We start from the raw sequence: 19,568 nt of genomic DNA on the forward strand, positions 1-19,568 counted from the left end.
GGCTAATTTGATGATATTAGCGATGGCAGATTTTGACTGTATTTTGGGAATAGATATGCTAACTTTGTATCACGCTACTGTAGATTTTTATCAGCGTCTGGTACAGTTTCATCCTGCTGAGGGTGATAGATGGTATTTTTATGGTGAGGATGCGCGACCTCCGATGCCACTTGTTTCGGCTCTGAAGGCATGTCATGTCTTGGAGTCAGGTGGGGAGGGCTACCTCATCTATGCTGTTGATTTGTCCATGAGTAGTACGGGTATTGATCAGCTACCGATAGTCAGTGAGTTTCTTGATGTATTCCCTGATGAGATTCCTGGTTTTCCTCCGGTTCGAGAGGTTGAATTTGGTATTGATCTAGTACCAGGAACTACGCCTATATCCTGAGCACCTTATTGTCTGGCGCCGTCAAAGATGAGGGAATTGAAACAGCAGTTACAGGATCTGCTTGATAAAGGATATATTCGTCCGAGTGTTTCTTCGTGGGGAGCACCTGTTTTATTTGTCAAAAAGAAAGATGGATAGATGCGATTATGTATTGATTACAGGCAGTTGAATCGTGTCACCATCAAGAATAAGTATCCTTTGCCGCGGATTGATGATCTGTTCGATCAATTATAGGGTACTTTTGTCTACTCCAAGATAGATCTGAGATCTGTATATCACCAGATGCGAGTACGGGGCTCAGATATTTCTACGACTACTTTTAGGACCAGATACGGGCATTATAAATTTTTGGTTATGCCATTTGGTTTGACGAATGCACCAGCAGTCTTTATGAATCTGATGAATCAAGTATTTCGAGAATATCTGGATAGATTTGTCATCGTCTTCATTGTTGACATTCTTGTCTATTCTCATGACAAGGATGAGCATGCATAGCATCTAAGGGTTGTTTTGCAGACGTTACGAGATAAGCAGCTGTATGCAAAATTGAGTAAGTGTGAATTCTGGCTTGATCGGGTAGTGTTTTTCGGTCATGTGATTTCTAGTGAAGGGATATCTGTTGATCCTAGTAAGATAGAGGCAGTGCTGAACTGGTCTCGTCCGATGATGGTTGCTGAGATTCGTAGTTTCTTGGGTCTAGCTGGATATTACCGTCGGTTCATCGAGAATTTTTCACAGTTGGCCAGGCCTTTGACTCAGCCTACTCGGAAAGATGTTACCTTCATTTGGACTTCGGATTGTGAGGAGTCATTTCACGAGCTGCGTAGATGTCTTACTACTGCACCTGTGCTAGCTCTACCTTCTGCATCAGGAGGATATGTTGTTTTCACTGATGCCTCTAGTCAGGGGTTAGGATGTGTTTTGACACAGCATGGACATGTTATTGCCTATGCTTCTTGACAGTTGAAGACGCATGAGAATAATTATCCAGTACATGATCTCGAGTTAGCTGCCATTGTATTTACACTCAAGATCTGGAGGCATTATCTTTATGGCGAGAAATTTGAGATATTCACGGATCACAAGAGTTTGAAGTATTTATTCACTCAGACAGAGTTGAATATGCGACAGAGACGCTGGATGGATCTTTTGAAGGATTATGATTGTGAAATCAAATATCATCCAGGTTCTGCTAATCTTACTGCTGATGCCTTGAGTTGGCAGGTGAGACTTTCTGCACTTCAAATTAATGAAGTATCTCATATGATACAAGAGTGTTGTTCTTTGAGTTTTACGCTCAAGCACAAGAAAGGAAGAAATGAGATTCGATTGTATACTATTTTATCTGAGCCAGCATTGTATTCTCGGATCAGAGATGCTCAGATATCTGATGTTAAGACTCAGCGTTTGGCACATTTAGCCAATGGGGTTAATACATCTGGATTCCATTTTCAGGCAGATGGATTATTGTGCTTATCTAATTGAGTGGTTGTACCTAATGTTGCAGAGCTCAGGAATGATATTCTTTCTCAAGCTCACAGGAGTCGATTATCAGTTCATCCTGGAAGCATGAAAATGTATAAAGACTTGCGAACTTGATTCTGGTGGAAGGGAATGAAGCATAGTGTGTATCAATTTGTTTCTCGATGTTTGGTTTGTCAACAGGTCAAGGCTGAACACCGACGACCAGGTGGATTACTGCAAAATCTTGAGATTCCCGAATGGAAGTGGGAGCACGTGACTATGGATTTTGTCACCCACTTGCCTATGACATCACGTCAATGTGATGCTATCTGGGTTGTCGTTGATCGGCTGACGAAATCAGCACATTTCATTCCTTACAACCGGGAGTATTCTTATGATCGCATGACACGCTTATATGTCCAGGAGATAGTGCGATTGCATGGGATTCCAGTGAGCATAGTCAGTGATAGAGACCCGCGATTTACCTCACGTTTCTGGGGAAGTTTTCAGCAGGCATTGGGTACCACTCTGAGTTTAAGTACTGCATATCATCCGGAGACTGACGGGCAGTCAGAACGGACGATTCGTACTTTGGAGGATATGCTACGTTCTTCTGTTATGGACTTTGGCTTATCTTGGCAGGATCAGTTACCTTTGATCGAATTTGCCTACAATAACAGTTATCATCGTAGTATTGATATGGCACCTTTCGAGGCATTGTACGGTCGACGGTGTCGTACTCCGTTATTCTGGGATGAAGTCGGGAAACGACAAGTCGAAGGTCCTGAGTTGGTGCAGCAGATTGTAGATAAAGTAGATTTGATCAAGCGAAGGATCAAAATTGCTCAAGATCGACAAGCCAGTTATGCTAATATTCACCGCAGGCCACTTCAGTTCGAGCCTGGTGAATATGTTTTTATGCGAGTACCACCTTTCAGGAAGGTGATGAGATTTGATGTGAAAGGCAAGTTGTCTCCTCGTTTCATTGGGCCTTTCCAGATATTGGAAAAGATCGGAGATGTTGCATATCGTCTGGCGTTACCGCCAAATCTTTCGAGAATACATAATGTTTTTTATGTGTCGTTACTTCGACAGTATATAGCTGATGAATCTCATGTGATTCAGTCTACTGATATTCAGCTAGAGTCAGATCTGTCTTTTGTTGAACGACCACTCCGTATCCTAGACAGGAAGGATAAAGTTCTTCGGAACAAGGTTATACCACTTGTGATGGTGCAATGGCAACGCCGAGGCGTTGAAGAAGCAACCTGGGAAACCGAGAGCCATATGTGATCAGAATATCCTGAGTTGTTTGCTTTGTACTTTTGATTACCATGTAAAGATGTAATTACAGTTGTTGTAATAAAACATGGTTTGATGTTTCATATTGTTATTTGTCTTTAGATTTTATTTCGCGGATGAAATATCTAAAGATGGGAAGAATGTAGTAACCCAGATTCCATTTTAAGATAATAATATGTTAAACATGATTAAGGGTTAGTAATTAACCAATTTCAGAGTGTAATTGGAATTCAGAAGGAAATTCGGGCTTTTGACTTTGGGCCGGATCGGAAGCTCCGAACCCAGATCGGAAGCTCCGATCCCAGCCACTTTGAAAGCCGATCGGAAGCACAGAGATCGGAAGCTCCGATCCAGGAACGGAGTTCCGATCTCCAGCTGCCAGCAATGCTCGATGACTCAGCCGCGAGTTTTGACAAGTGTCGAACGGAGGGCAGATCGGAAGCTCCGATCATCGGATCGGAAGTTCCGATCCTGGCATGTCAAGCATGCACGCAGTGAGCTGGATCGGAAGCTCCGATCCCGAAATCGGAAGTTCCGATCCTGGCCGGGAATTTTGCCTATATATAGGGCTTGTCTGATTTCATTTGAATTACGAATTCCCGGGTTTCTTTCTTCAGTTATATAGTGTGAGATATATACTTGAGGGCCCTATCGATTATAATAGAGGTTCTGGAATAACCAAGTTGTGGTTATGGTCATCTGAGACTAGCGACTCGAAAGGGCTATCTACTGACGAAGGTATGGTCCACGAATTTATTTAAGTTTTGGGAGTACTTATTAGCTTAGTTAAGGCTTATAGAACTTGTGTAGTGATACGATAAACTTTTGAATATAGGCTTGAAACCTAGGATCCTACTATACTTGAACTAGCCTAGAGGTACGTACACATTGACTGACAGCGAGTATACATGTTTATATGTTGCATTTATTTGGCATTATTATATGGCATGATATATGATTTACCGTCTTCCATATTCATATTTCATGTGCATATACATGTTGAGCCTATACCTTGTTATACCTAATTATAGAGCCGCTCAGCTCTATATTCGATAGTCTGTCACTGAGAGTACCGCGACGGTGGGGGCATTTATGTCTGACTACTCTGGTGTACTAAACGAGTGTGGTTGCACCCAGAGGTTGATCCGTGCGGTGGCAGCACTCATGTGGCGCCGGTACTGAGCATGACTTTTCAGATGACCCTTTACCAGTCATCATGTTGCATGCATTATATATATATATATATATATATATATGTTTACTCATGTTTATGTACTGGGCGTTAGCGCTCACGTTCTAGTTGTTATCTTGGACACCCTATTCCACGGGGCAGGTCGCAGGATGGACGGAGCTGGTAGTTCAAGGCAGGACTAGGGAGCAGGAGCTTTGAGGAGTTTATTATACAGCAGGATTCGATATAGCTGTATAATGTTTACTTTTAAGTTTTTCGATATGGTTGTATCACTACAGTATTAAGCCTGGATATATTACTAAGCTGATATGTAATTTATGGATTATGTTTCCGCACGTTTTACTCTGTTAAGTATTTTGCTGTAATAAGTTTAATGCATGCTATTAGTTGCCAGTTAGTAGGTGATACCATGCAGGGTCACTACATGAACCCTGAAACGGAGGTATGCACGGGGTCCGTGCCTTGTTAGTATCCGAAACATTCAAAAATAGAGGACACACGGACCCATGCACGGAGGCATGTACAGGGTCCGTGCCCTGCTAGAAAAAATCAGAATTACAAATGCTGTTCAAATATGAAATATGACATATAATCTTCATCAAGATACAACTAAACACATGCATTCAAACATCAATCTCAGCATCTAAAATACATGAAAACTTGAACTTAAACAAGTATTCCATGAGTAAAACATATACAAGACTACATAAGTTGTTATTCTTCACACATAAACAAGATCTTTTCTTCTAACATGATTGACAAAACCTATGGCACATACTTCTGCTAAAAACCTGAGTCACCACGTCTAAGACTCTCTCTTGAGCTACCAACGTCGACTCTAACTAGCTTCTGCCCCTCCTATTGCCATGCACACATACAAAACAAGACAATAGCCGGATAATCTCCGGTGAGAATATGATTCCCAGTATAAATGACATAAACATGCAATAACAATAACATTTCAACTCAAGATATAATGTCAATGCAATGCATGTTTTGTAAACTAAATCAATCATCGAGATTCGTATCCGATCCCGACATCAAGATTTGTATCCTATCTTGGTATGGATATATCCACTTCTCATAGTTCATATCTGAATCGATATCAAAGTTCGTATCCGACTTCAACATCATGATAAATGCAATATGAATCACATATGCATTAAGTAAAATTGAATTCAACAAACTCAAGTTCTAATTCAAGAACACATAAATAAGCAAGTATGTGATTTTTAGAGAAACTCAAGAATCCTCCGTCTCGAGTATTAAATCCCTTAGCGATCCATGTCAGTTTATACCTTTTCTAGTAAATCGTAGATGCTCCGAGTCTGGATAATCTATATCAAGAAAGGCATATCAAACTCTATTCAAGACTCTTGTTAAAATTCTGCTCAAGTTCATATCTAAATCTTCAAGTCCAAATAACTTCAAACCTTGTTCAATTTGTTCCCGGATAAAAAATCTGAATTCCCGAGCTTGGAACACTATAATACAAAGCTGAAATAAATGATAACAAGCCACAATATCAGCTTTTAATCTCAAGCAAATCTCAGGTCAAATACTGATACGAAAATCTTGACGATTCGTAAACCGACGGCATAACGTTTAAAAACCGGCAACCAAAACTATATTGATATCAATTCAACCATCCAATATCATTCATAAACATCATATATCAGCTAAAATATATCAAATCTCAACAACATCAAAATTTCATAATTTCAAAATTCACTTCAAAAATCATTACAAATCCGAATGGCATTCTTTTTCCGATCCGTTTTCGAATATGTAATACATGCTAGCTCAATAACATGCTATCCAATAATAATCGAATTCCATTATCTCTTTAAAATTTAAATATGATAGAACTTAAGAAAACTTACGCCAAAGCGTAACTCTCGGAGTGGTGATCGCGAATATATGTTCGATTCTGAAATCTGACGGATGGATGTCGAGAAATCAAAGCTTTGGAAGAGTGAAAATGGCGTGGGGTTTCTCTTATGATCTTATTCCCTCTTTAGCTGCTATTCATGTGAGAAATGATAGAATGAAAGTGGAGAATTAGATATATTCAAGTCAATTGCAGTTTAGTCCTTGAACTCTTTGTTATTTGCAAATCAGTTCTCGGACAATCGTTTTAATTCAATTTCAATCCTAAATAATTTAAGAATATTAGAATTTAATTCTAAACTCTAAATATTCTCAAATTAAATATTCTCGAATTAAAATTAAATAATCTCGGGCCTTACAATTTAAGTAGGTTGGGTTGAAATTTTCTAAAGTTGGGCCTAGGTGGGCCAACCCGCGCGGATCACGGGCCTAGGCGGGTCAGCCCGCGACGGGCCTAGAGAATTATTATTTTTTTTACATTTATTGTGATATATGTATTTTTAATGAAAGTTGTGAAATTTTTTTGTATTAATTACTTTCTATAAAATTTACACGTATAAAATCAATAATTAAAAAATTTATTAATATGTTTCTATTAATATTTATTTATAAAATAAAATTTATAATTAATTATAATGATTTTTATTTGTAGTGAGCCAACCCACCGGCCGACCCGCCTAACTCGTAACTCACCTTGAGTTGGGTTGAGTTAAGAATTTTCAACCCGTCGCGATGGTGGATCGGCCCATCCTCGACCCGCCAAATTATAGGTTTTTGGTGAACTGACTCGCTCCACCATTGATTGGCTCGTTTTCTGATAACTATAATAATAATGAGTGTGAATGGCATGCCGCACCATCCGAAAATAGAGTGAGAGAAAGAATGAGTAATTAGAAATTAGAATGTGAATTTATTTATGTAATATTGCTGTACACCAAAGGGTGTTTTCGTACCTACATTATTTATATATACAACCTTTCCCTTCTTCCATTCCAAAAACTCATCCACTTTGTAATTAATTAATAATAATAATAAATGGCTGCAGCAGCTTGGGTGTTTGTGATGGTACTCGCCATTATTGTTATAACCTGCAGCAATGCATCCATTCACGACCTACGCCCACGGCCTGGATTCGGCGGCCATCTTGTGGACTGCCTTAGCTGGAGGCTGGCGGTGGAGACCAACAACCTCCGCAACTGGACGCTGGTGCCGCAGTCGTGCGAGAACTACGTGGGTAATTACATGCTGGGCAAACAGTACAGCCGCGACTGCAAGGCGGTGGCCAACGCCGCCTTGGAGTATGCTGGCAGCCTCAATCTCACCGGCGACGCCAAGGATATTTGGGTTTTCGATATCGACGAGACTACCCTCTCTAATTTGCCTTACTACGCTCGCGCTGATGTTCAGTTTGGGTAATTCATTTTCCATCATCAATTTCACCTTTATTTATATATTTTACTTTTTTTTTTGTTTTGTAATATATATATATACATATAAGCTAATATTAATAATGTTTTAAAATTATCGAAAAGACACTCTCAAAAAAAAAAAATCATCGAAAAGACTATTTTTTTTAAAAAAAAATCATTCTATCCTTGTGTTTTTTTTTTATGAAATTTAATAAGTGGTTTACTGTATTTATAAAGTTGTTAGATAATGGAAGAACAAAGAAATGTGGGAATGTCGATCCTGATTCCTGCATAAGGGTAATGTTTCCTTGGCTATGATTATGCGGGGTCAACAATTTTCATGAGGAATCCACATAAAAATTGGATGTGACCCAATCATGCCAAAAAAACTGCAGAGGGTACAGGGTCGAATTTCCCAAGAAATGTTGAGAAAACAGTAATTATATTATATATATATATGAATATCATGAATATATTCGAGATGGATAATGTTACTATTAATATTCCGAATTACGAAATTAAACATATTAAAAACATTGCCCCTATGATCATTGTCTTTTTTGTTTTTTGTTTTTTTGAGGACCCTAACATTGTCTTTATATATGCATAATAATTCATACTCCATTATAGTCTCTCTGTGTACCCCATGAGACAGACAACTTGATTAATTTATTACTTATTATATTATTTTTTTTACACATGCATCATATACCACATGTTTTCAAGATGTGGGGAAAAAAAAAAACAAAAAAAAAAATAACACGCAAAAAATTATATGTATAATCAAAAATCGATCCTTTGATCATCACTCATTAAAATCTTGACGAAGATCGACCAACATTATTATATTTACGTGGTGGTTGGCGATCGAGCATATACATACATTTTCTTCTATGTAATTAAATATATATACTTTTTCAGGGCATTACCGTACAATAACACAAAATTTAACGAATGGGTGGCGGAAGGGACCGCACCGGCGATACCATCGATACGGTATTTGTACAAGAAATTGTTGTCTCTAGGGATCAAGAATGTGTTCTTATCTGGCACAAATGCGAGATTCAAAGAAGTAAGGGTCGCGAATCTCCACAAAGCTGGTTACCATAGCTGGGAAAAGCTGATTCTCAAGTAAATCGCTACAACTTAAATATTTTCTTTTTAGCTCAATTATTATTATTAAATTTATTTAGAGGTAAAATCAGCAAAATTTTTGATGTGATTTTGACACTATAAAAAGGTTAGTATAAGAGATGCAACTGTTATATAATAATATAGATAAAAATAACATTGGGCATCATGTTGGATTTTTATTTTTTTTTTGAAATCACAAAAATAGTTTTCAATTATTAAGCATCCATCGAAGGATATTCGGAATGGATATACCCATTATTATAATTTAATTTGAATGCTATATATATATGTGACAAAATTTGAAGGGGAGAGGAAGATAAGGGATTGTCGGCAGTGGCCTACAAATCGAAGAGGCGGACGGAGCTGGTGAAACAAGGTTACAAGATCGTAGGCAATATCGGAGATCAATGGAGTGATTTGCTTGGAGACAATGCAGGAAGCCGCACATTCAAAGTGCCGGACCCGATGTACTATATTGGTTGATTATTATTTAATTTTCATTTTATTATCATATATTTTGTCACAATTAAGTGTCATATGACACGTGTCAAATGTCTGGTATCATTCGCAAATAAATCAAACGCCATTTAATAATTCGTCACGTATCAGAGAGGTCACTCTAGAACTTTCTTTGAGGTTACTCCGTATCCTTACAGTTTGTTTGGATTTTTTAAAAAATAATTTTTTTAGATGAATGATATGTTGTAAAATTTACAAAAAAAAACTTGAAATTTATGAGTAATTAAATAAATATAATATTTAAAAATTTTATTATAATTTTTGAACTTCAAATCCTATGAAATCTTATAAATTTACACCAATTTTATTAAGGATTTAAATGAAATTCCATCAAATATCAATAACATTTCAAAATCTTATTTTATCCAACATCCGAAATGATATTTGTAATTTCAAATGTTATCGAATCCTTTTGAAATTCGTTTTTACCAAACACGTTGTTATTAGTCAAGTCTTCTTTGTGAAGCTTCTCGTTTGTTGCCTGCTTGGGGTTTTCCTTTCTTCTTCTTATTTAGCTGATTGGAAGGTTTGTGTGGGGTTTAAATGATATATATATATATATATATATATATAAAGTTCTTTTATGGTGTCCAACACTATATGCTCACTTCATGTCCATCATGTACAATAGTTGAGTTGACCGGTATAATAGATGAGTTGACTTGTACATGGTGGACATAAAGTGAGTATTTAGTGTTGGACACCATAAAAGAAATATATATATATATATATATATATATATATATATATAGACATTAATGAGTAAATGGCGTTCTTTTTCTATTTCTCCCGAGGAAGGGGAGTTGATATCCGTTAGTGAGAAATTAGTGGTCCAAGGATGGAATCTCACTCCTTGGGAAAGATCTTAACTCGCAGTCCGCGGGCCCATCCCGTTAGCACAGACCACAATAGAAAAATCTCAATATGAGTTTTTTTGCGTTTCTATTTCTGTCACATCATTGTAAGGTCAAAAACAAAAAACTTCATCAACTCTTCACTATAACAAAAAATTCAAACTTTTTTATAAACCTCACGTTCAATTCAAATATATCAACTATCAGTTTATAAATATTATATATATATATATATATATATATATATATATATATAAATGATGTATTTTTATTATGTCTTACTTAATTTTAAAAATAAAAACACAAAAAAAAAATTCAAAGTAACGATTATAATTAAAATGATAAAAAATACAAAAAAACAAAAAAAAAAAGTAATACTACCATACCTATATACATGTGTATATATATATATATATTTATATATATATATATATATATAAAATAAAAAAAACAATAAATTAAAAAAAAAAGGGTCAAACGGCGCTCTTGAGAATACGAGCACCCTTTGCTTCTACAAGTGAAAAAACTCCTCCCACACCCCAATGGAAAGGGCTGCCATTGGGGATGCCCTTAATCAAAACTCAAAAGGCGGTTATGGATTCTATTCGAAAGCTATGGAACCCACGTAAAGAACTAACTATTGCTTATCCATCGGGAACTCCATTTCCTTTTACCTTTGAAGATAATGGAGATTTGGAACGTGTGTTGAGTCTTGATCTTATAATAATAAATATTTGTTAATGTTGAAAAAAATTCAAGGCGGTGATCTAGCTATAGTTGATAATTGGTCTTTTTATTACTACCAAAATCTAGGTCCGTGTGTGTCAGGATCGAAAAGAAACCGTTGAACTGGATCAAGTATCTACTGGATTGGATCCCTATTGCAGTTTCTCTAGTAGTGAGTTGTTGCTGCTGGTTGTCTGAACTATTCGCCTATTGATTCTTTAATGAGTTCAGTAGTGTGAGTCACTGAACTCTCTTTTCTCTATATATATATCCAAAACAGTTAACTAACAAATATAGAATTGTGCGGAACAAGGTCAACTAAGAGATTGAACTTGTATCAAGTGGCTCTACTGGATGTGTGTGTGTTTGTACAAAAGAGAATAAACGACACAACAATTTGTTTTTAGATGTTTGGAGACTCAACTGCTCCTGCGTCACTCCTTCTGTTTCCAAAAGGTATCACTAGAAGACTTTGACTAAAACACTCCACCTCAGCAAGGACTTACCCCACTGGCTACAACTGAGACTCCTAGTTCTTTACTGGTTTCAGTCATCAACTGAAAACAGGTTACAGAGGTTTGCAGTACCTCAACTGTATGAATAACAAGTTTACAACATAACACTTAACACAATATGATGGGATAATTCTCAATTTGGTCCCTCATATTAGGTTCTCTTTCTGATTTGGTCCTTCGTTTTTACATCGACCCAATTAAGTCCCTCAACTTTTGTCGTGTTTTTGCAATTGGTTCATCCGTCATATTAAAAGTTAAAACTAACGGGGTTACCTGCTAAGCCCATTCAAACATTACTTTTGACTTATTAAACTTGTAAACCCGTCATCCTCAATTTCTCTTACTCCCACGTTAGCATTACTTTTGAGTCCTAGGGGTGCAATCGAACCGAACAGGTTCACGAGCTTTTCGTGTTTACTCGATAAATATTTGATTTGTATTCAAACTTATCGAACTCAAACCGAATTCAAACACGTTTGAACTTTTTTTCGAGCCGAGTTTGAGCCAAAATTATTTTGTTCGATAGTTCGCGAATAGTTCGCGAGCCTTAATATTTAATTAATATAATATAATTATATAATAAATATATATACATTTCGAACATTTTCAAACATTTCGAATCATAATATCCGAGCAATAGTTCACGAATAGGTTCGAATATTTCGAGTCAAACTCGAACTTTATTTCGAGCCGAGCTCGAGCCAAAAGATTTGAAATTATCGAGCTTTGAATCGAGCTCGAACTCGTATTACTTATTACGAGCCAAATTCGATCCTTAAATTTTTATCATTATTCGGCTCGATTCGGTATGTTTGTACCCCTACTTTTGACTAACCCATCCTCAATTTCTCTTACTCCCACGTTTATCTTGTCCAAATGCTACGATGCACTTATTCCGGCAGCTTAGGGTTCGAGATTCAAATTCTTTGAATCTCTCTCTTTCTCTGTGAATTTATTGTGTCATGATTTGGAGCTGCTCTCTCTTTCCTTGTGGATTGAAAATTCGACTGGGTACACACGCATCTCGAAGGTAATTAATTTGTTAAATGGAAGTTGTGTTCGACTTTCTGCATTATCTATTCATTTTCTTTTCCTCTTTAAGCCAAGGATTCCAGCCTACAACTCATGATTAAAGGTTCAAATCGAGGCTATAGTTGATGAGTTATACCTCACGAAGGTCACATGACACTTCTTGGCTGTTAAAGTGCAGATGAAGAGCTAATCGATTAATGGGATTGTTCGGGATAATTCCTAAATATACCCCTATAATTTTGTTATCGAGCCAATTATATCCCTTTTATTTTTTCGTATCCTAAAAATATCCCTTATTAATTAAAAAGTGTCTCGAACATGTCCTTGAAACTAAATAATAACTATTCTGCCCTTTATTTCCCAATTTATTAAAATAAGCTTTAGTCCATCATGCTTCCGTAAGTAAAATAAATCAAATTACCTCTTTGACCACACTGTTGCCGGGTTATGTCCACCGGGCTTTACGGGTTGCTCCTCACAACCGAACCACGCGATCGCAACCGATGGTTCCTGACACAGACTCCTTCAGCAGCAGCTAGCACAACCTTATTTCGTTTCCTACCTTAAGGCGTATAATAAAAGCTTAATTTTTAAAATGAAAATAACATGATAGGGGAGATCTTTGGAAATTTATTCAAACAACATATTATTACATAAATCAACCTCATTTGAAGAGGAAGAGATAACTAGTTTAGCTACTCATAGTAGCTTTGTTCTTCAAATACATGAAATTACAGAAAATTAATACAAACGTAGAAAGAGAAATATTACAATGATTTTATTTGTAAGAAAACTGAAGGGAATGATCGATATCTTCAGCTTTCTCAAATGCCTGTATTTATAGCTGAAGTTCCACTCGTTTCACCGAGAAACTTACAGCTGTCTTGAATTCTTTATGCCATTATTGATAACATCTTTTGCTAGTGGGAGAGTCACATGCCCGATGACATCTTTTACTAGTGGAGGAGTCACATGCTTGACTTTTTCTTTTGGATTTATTCTCCTCACATGCCTTCTTTATTGTTGTCAGGACATTTTTTGCTTTTGCATTAGGCCCCTAGGAAAACGCGGTTTTGGTGGTCCCTGTCCACCTTTTCTTGTCTCGGAAAAATCTTTTCGATCCGTTCGGGGTTTGAAGGTTTTTTCGAATTCTGGCTCCTTCTAGTTTGGACATTCTGGGCAGATATGTTTTGACCATCTTTCGATATGAGCCATGTTACAAAATTTTCGGCGAGTTTATTTACTCTCCGGCAGCTTGTTGTTCCACAAAAAGTTCCTCTTCTTTTCGAAGAGTTCTTCCACAAAAGCTGTAGTTTTTATGTCATCGTGTTTAACAGGAATGATCCGTTCACAGAATTCTGATAAAATTTGAACGAAAACTTGACCTTATCCATCTCGGTGAGACAAACCCAAATACCCCATGCCCTTCTGGTTGACATTTCATTTTCTCCAAAAGTGGACACCAATGGTATTTTTTCAGATATAGGATCCTTGATAAATCTTTGATTATTCATGTCAGATCTCCTTAGCTTGTGAAATGAAAGGGCTCGTGTGATCCTTTCACTGTTGGGTCTGGAGCTGCACTAAAGAAGTATAACTCGAGCACATCTTCTCTGGACAAATGGTCATTATTTGCCCATGTTTCTTGGACTGCTTCCTGAATCCATTTTGGTAGCTATGATATTTCCTGAAATCTTGGTGAAGTTGTATAAACTGAGGCTAAAGCCCCAAATTCATACCATAGCTTTACATTCTTATGATTGACATTGTTTTTTAGCCAAACCCTTGGATATATCCCTGCAACATCAACCCTGCAAGTGATTGGGTTAATTTCACTTCTTGTACTTAATTTCTCCCATCTTTGTTGATAAACCTGAAATGGAGAAATGACAGCTGGGTTAGTATCAATCTTAGATTTGCCCTTGTCAGTGTTGGGCATAAGATTGATCTCTTCCTCTTTTACCCCTGAGGTGGAGGGTTGACTTGATGAGTTGTCCTCATCAATTGTTGCTTTATCTAGATCATCAAAAGCTGATGATAGATTAGCGCTTGTTTCTTGAGTATTAGAATCCTCAACATATTGTTTTTCAACCGGTGGCTGTATTTCTTGTTCTTGTAAAACCAATGGTTTTAACATTTCTTGTTTCTGAGAAACCAGTGGTTTTTCTATGGCACACATAATTGGCCCTTGAATAGCAGGCCATAGTTGAGTTTGAGCTTGCATACATCCTGTGATTCGATTGGATACTTTGATACGATCAGCTTGTTGTAACCTGCCCGCCATATCAGCACTTATGACAAGCTGGTTGAACTCGGTTTGAAGCAACCCAAGGTGTTCCATGAGATGCCTCTGCATTTTCATGACGGAATCCACGTCACTGCCTTCCATCTCCTGTTAAGAAATCTCCAAGAATATTTTCATGAGATTTAATAATAACAATATCAAAAATATAATTTCGACATAAAGCTTGCCATCTTAATAACCTAGCTTTCTCAGGTTTAGATTCAATCTTATTTCTTAGGAAAGCTTTTACCTGAGTGTTATCAACCTTCAAAGTGAATTTTTTAGCAAGTAAAAATAATGATCATTTTTCGAAAGGCCTTTTAACTGCATAAAATTCCTTATCGTTGATATGCCATCTGATAGCCTCAGATTCTGAAAAAAGACCGCTACAGTATCTGCATGGTATTTCTCCATCCGGAGTGATCTTAATAAGGACTGTTGCCCACCATTCGTCACTGGCATCCGTAAATAACACCATATCATCTTCATCCACGGGTATAGCCATTTTTGGGAGATTCTTACATATCTCCTTTAATTGGTTTACCCCTTTAGTATGGTCATCAGCCCATATAAACTTTGCATCCTTTTTTTACAATGGACTGAATACCTTTGTGTACATTGTCAGATTGTTTATGAACATCCCTGCAAAATTAACTACTCCTAGAAAACTTTGGAGTTGTTTTACATCTTTGAGTTTATCTGAAAAATTCTTTACATTTTCCACAATATGGGGTTGTAGAATTATTCCAGTTTCATCAATCTCAATTCCAAGGAATTCAATTTTCCTTGTTTCTATGACTGCTTTCCTTTCAGATAAAACCATTCCTTCTTGTTTACAAATTTTAGAGAAAATCTCTAAATATTTAACATGTTCATCTATGTTTTTTGATTCTATAACAATACCATCAATATAAACAAACATGAAGTTGAAATAATCTTTAAAAAGATTATCCATCTTTCTTGGAAATTTTTGGGGTGCATTAGTCAATCCCATAGGCATAACTTCCCAGATATAATGTCCTTGTGGTGTAGAGAAGGCTGTGAATTTCTTACTACCTTCTTCCATCCGAATCTGGTAAAATCCAGACTTACAATCAAATTTTGAGAACACTCTAGTATTTCGTACAAAGCTAATTAGATGTTCTCTACTGGGTATGAAGTACCCATCAAACTCCAGGATCTTATTAATACCTTGGTAGTTAATAACTAACCTGGGTTTCCCTCTTTTTATTTCACCATGATTTCTGACCAGAAAACCTGGGCTGCTATATGGTGAAACTCCTTCTTTGATTAAACCAAGGTCCAAATGTTCTTTGATAATCATCATCATATCCCTTTGATCTGTTATGTTCATTGGGATAGGCTTATATCTAACGAATTCAAACTTTTTGCCTTCCTTTAGAGTAAGACTGGCTTTGAGTTGATTTTTATCCCACCATGCCAAAGGATGCTCGTTATAACTTTCTTTGAGCCTCTTTTTGACATCTTCAAGGGATACCTTATTTTCTAACTCTATATCTCTGTGTTTCAGAGTTACCTTGAGAAGCTCCATATCCTCTGTTTGGAGTTCTTGTTCTGTTTTTATTTTCAACATGGTTTTTCCAAACCTTCTTGGATCTTTCATTTTTGGATAAAAAAGTTGTCCTTTATCACCACGCTGGCTGCGGAACATTATCGGCATTTGTCGATAAAAAACAATCTTGAGTCTTGGGACGATAATTTTATGATCACAAATTGTAGTGAACATAAGTCGTCTTAACTCATTATCTTGGGTATACTTCTTAAACATTTGTAAGAAGTTATTTTCCAACAGGATATCGGCTCCTGTATCATAAAAATATATTGATGGTGTCTTTACCTTATATCAGGGTGTCTGACCTGCGCCTCCTATAAGGATCTATGCTTGTTTTATTCTTTTGCAAAGAATTAAAATTCTTCGAGAGAAATCTCGTCCAGCAATTTTTGATAAATCTTCTTCACATCCTTCAGGGAAGACTCCTTTCTTTGTTGTACAAATTCCTGCTCCTGAATCAATATAAGCTGCAAAGTATTCAACTTTATATTGTTCGTACAACATCCCAATTGGAATGTATATGGAGAAAGGGCTTGTTGTCATGTTACTTGAAGGGATTACTGAATGGTCCTGCCATTTTCAGTAAACTGCTTTGTAATTCTGTAATCCGTTTAAGACTATTTTGCCTTAGTATTTCTAAGGCCTTAGTAGGTAGAGTATGGTTACTCTTTTCTATTTCTTCAATGCGTCTTAGTAAATAATGTTCATGATTTACTAACTTCAAAAGGTGCTTCTTTCTTTGTTTTTGAGCAGAGTTTTCGAATCTAATTAATGGGTTATCCCTTATCAATTTCTCTTGGTTTTCCATCTCGTAGAATTCGTATTGAATTCTCCAAGTTTTTTCTTTTGCCATAAACTCTATTCCTCTTTCAAGACGTTTCCATGGTTTATGATCTTCCAAAAATTCTAAGCCAAGAATTAGTTGATCCATTTCTTTTCCCAGGATTCCTGAAATTTGAACTTCCAATTCACCAACATTTATTAATCCTTGGTAAGTTCCTTTTACCTGCTGTTCTAAATAGTAAATCGAATTACGAGAAAATTGGTTCCTATTACTTGTAATTTCGAATACTATTTTGAATTCTTTCCATCCTTCTGGAGATCTAAATTTTCCTATTATAGAAAACTCTTTTTCTTCTGGTGGAATTTCTTGAATAGGAGATTTTTCCCTCCTTCGACTTGTCATTCGGTCACCTTGAAAAGATAACCTTCGGGGTTCTATTTTAAGATCTTTGTATAGAACCGGTTTATCTTGTATTTGAATGTCTGTTTCCTGAATTAAAGGAAACTCGATTCTTTCCGGGTATATTGCTTGAGCAACTTTCCCAAAGATCTCTGGAATTTCAATAAACTCATTTCTAATGAATAATTCAAAATGGTGAGTATTATAAAGTGCATATGAAATTTGATATGTAATAGAATATGGCCTATTACCTTCCTTCATTAATCTTTCTTCCTTGAAGTTTTGATGCAACGTCAAGGCTCGAATAAAGTCTCTGTCAGCTAAACTGTAGGCTATTCTCGGATAAATAACTCCTACAATTTTTCATGCACATAGATTTCCTGAGATAGTACCCAGAACAACATCTTGGATATTCCCCATTCTTTTATCACATACTACGATATCTATGGGTGAATCTATTCCCTTTTTAAAGGTTGCCTTGATCATTATTTGGATTGCCCCAATATGAATCCAAGACATCGTTCTTGCTACCTCACTTTTCAGCTTTTGCAATTCCTCTCTTACTTCTTCAAAAGGAATTAACTTCATCTCTATTTGATTACTCGTTAACTCCATAGAGATTGCCATTTCCCTTCTGGATACTTTGTAAATCAAATGATGTCTTTTTTGTCTAAGCCCTAGGTTTCCTAGACTCTTTCTACTTGTCCCGCCAAAAATCCTTGGTACTTCTGCAATGTTGGATTTTCTCTCATAATCCTTTAGACCATATTATGAGATATCGTGGTTTGATTAAAAACCCAGCCAAACTCTCATGTGTTTCGTGTCGAAACACTTCTTCTTTATTCTGATTCTGATTCTGATTCATCATCAGATTCTTCTTGGCTAAACAATATATCTTCTTTGTATATGCTTTCATCTGAGGGGATATCCTCAAATTGATATGCTTGGACTAGATCTTGAAAGAATACTGCATCATCCATACCGGTGTTGCTTCAAAGAATTTAACTCCTTTTTTCTCGTTTTCTGGACAGTTCGTAGATATATGTCCTCTTGCTCCACATGTCCAGCAGTTGCATTCCTTGAAACTTTCACGTGCTCTTATATGATTTCTTCTGAAAGTTCTTATAGATGGTGTTCTTCCTCCGCTTTGTGATGAGCTTGTTGCTGGGGATGTTCTTGTAGGTCCACTTCTTTTTTCCGATCTATAAGATCTGGCCTTTTGTTTGGACCAAAATGTTCTTGGTTTCCAAGAACTTTTCATTCTTTTATTATAGGGATTATTTCTGAATTTCTTCCTCTTAAATCCCTGTGATCTAATCCCAATAACCGTAGAGAGATCATTTTCTTTACAAAATAGAGGAGTATTCTTATTAATACCCCTTATCTTTTTGTAGTTCTTTTGTAATGCTGCCATATGACACCATTCTGCTAATTTTCTTTTAAGAAAAGAGGCTCGTCTTGCCAACGTATCTGGATTACCTAGAATGTATTCTTTTATCAACATTTCTCTCCAGGGACTTGGCATCTTTGCAAAAAATATCTGAATAGCTATATTTTTCTCGACTCCCGAATTCCATCTGTATTTAGTGAATAACATAATGTATTCATAAACTAAACAAATATCGTGCAATTTGAAACTATACAGAGCTTGAGTATACCTTCTTTTCTTCTCTGTATCTTGATTATTAAAATAATGCACTCCTATAAATTGTGCCTTGAATAGGGTGGTCATTCTTCCTCCAATTTTGCTTAGAGATTCTCCTGCTAAGATTGATTCTTTAGTCTCTGGAATGGTCATTTCCCAAGCTATCTTAACAGATCCCATTAGACTCATTTTCAGAAGTTTAATAAATCCTTCTTTATTGAGATCTAAAGTTCCTGCTGCTATTCTCATAGTTGATGTCCAATCATCTATGAGATCTTCTCTGTTTTTGAAATCTAGAACATCAAGGTTTAACATAACCCTGTAAGGATGTATCGGATCTAAAACAGTTTTTCTGTAAGGAGTTAGATGTAGTGGTATCTTACTCCTTCTTGACCTGGTTCCTGTTAGATGTGAATTTTCCCCAACATGGAACTCACTACGTGGTTTTCTGTTTTAAT

The 19,568-nt window shown here is 36.4% G+C and overlaps 1 protein-coding gene across 1 annotated transcript; it reads left to right on the forward strand.

Moving 5' to 3' along the window:
• The first annotated feature begins 7,226 nt into the window (after window positions 1-7,226).
• On the forward strand, window positions 7,227-9,401 carry LOC140884613 (acid phosphatase 1-like). The gene is made up of 3 exons (XM_073291412.1): window positions 7,227-7,648; window positions 8,567-8,776; window positions 9,085-9,401. The coding sequence occupies exons 1-3, from the start codon at window positions 7,272-7,274 to the stop codon at window positions 9,260-9,262; spliced, it is 765 nt and encodes a 254-aa protein (XP_073147513.1). The 5' UTR covers window positions 7,227-7,271; the 3' UTR covers window positions 9,263-9,401.
• The last annotated feature ends 10,167 nt before the right edge of the window (window positions 9,402-19,568 follow it).

Source organism: Henckelia pumila, chromosome 2 (genome assembly GCF_033568475.1).
Source record: "Henckelia pumila isolate YLH828 chromosome 2, ASM3356847v2, whole genome shotgun sequence".
Classification (NCBI taxonomy): domain Eukaryota; kingdom Viridiplantae; phylum Streptophyta; class Magnoliopsida; order Lamiales; family Gesneriaceae; genus Henckelia; species Henckelia pumila.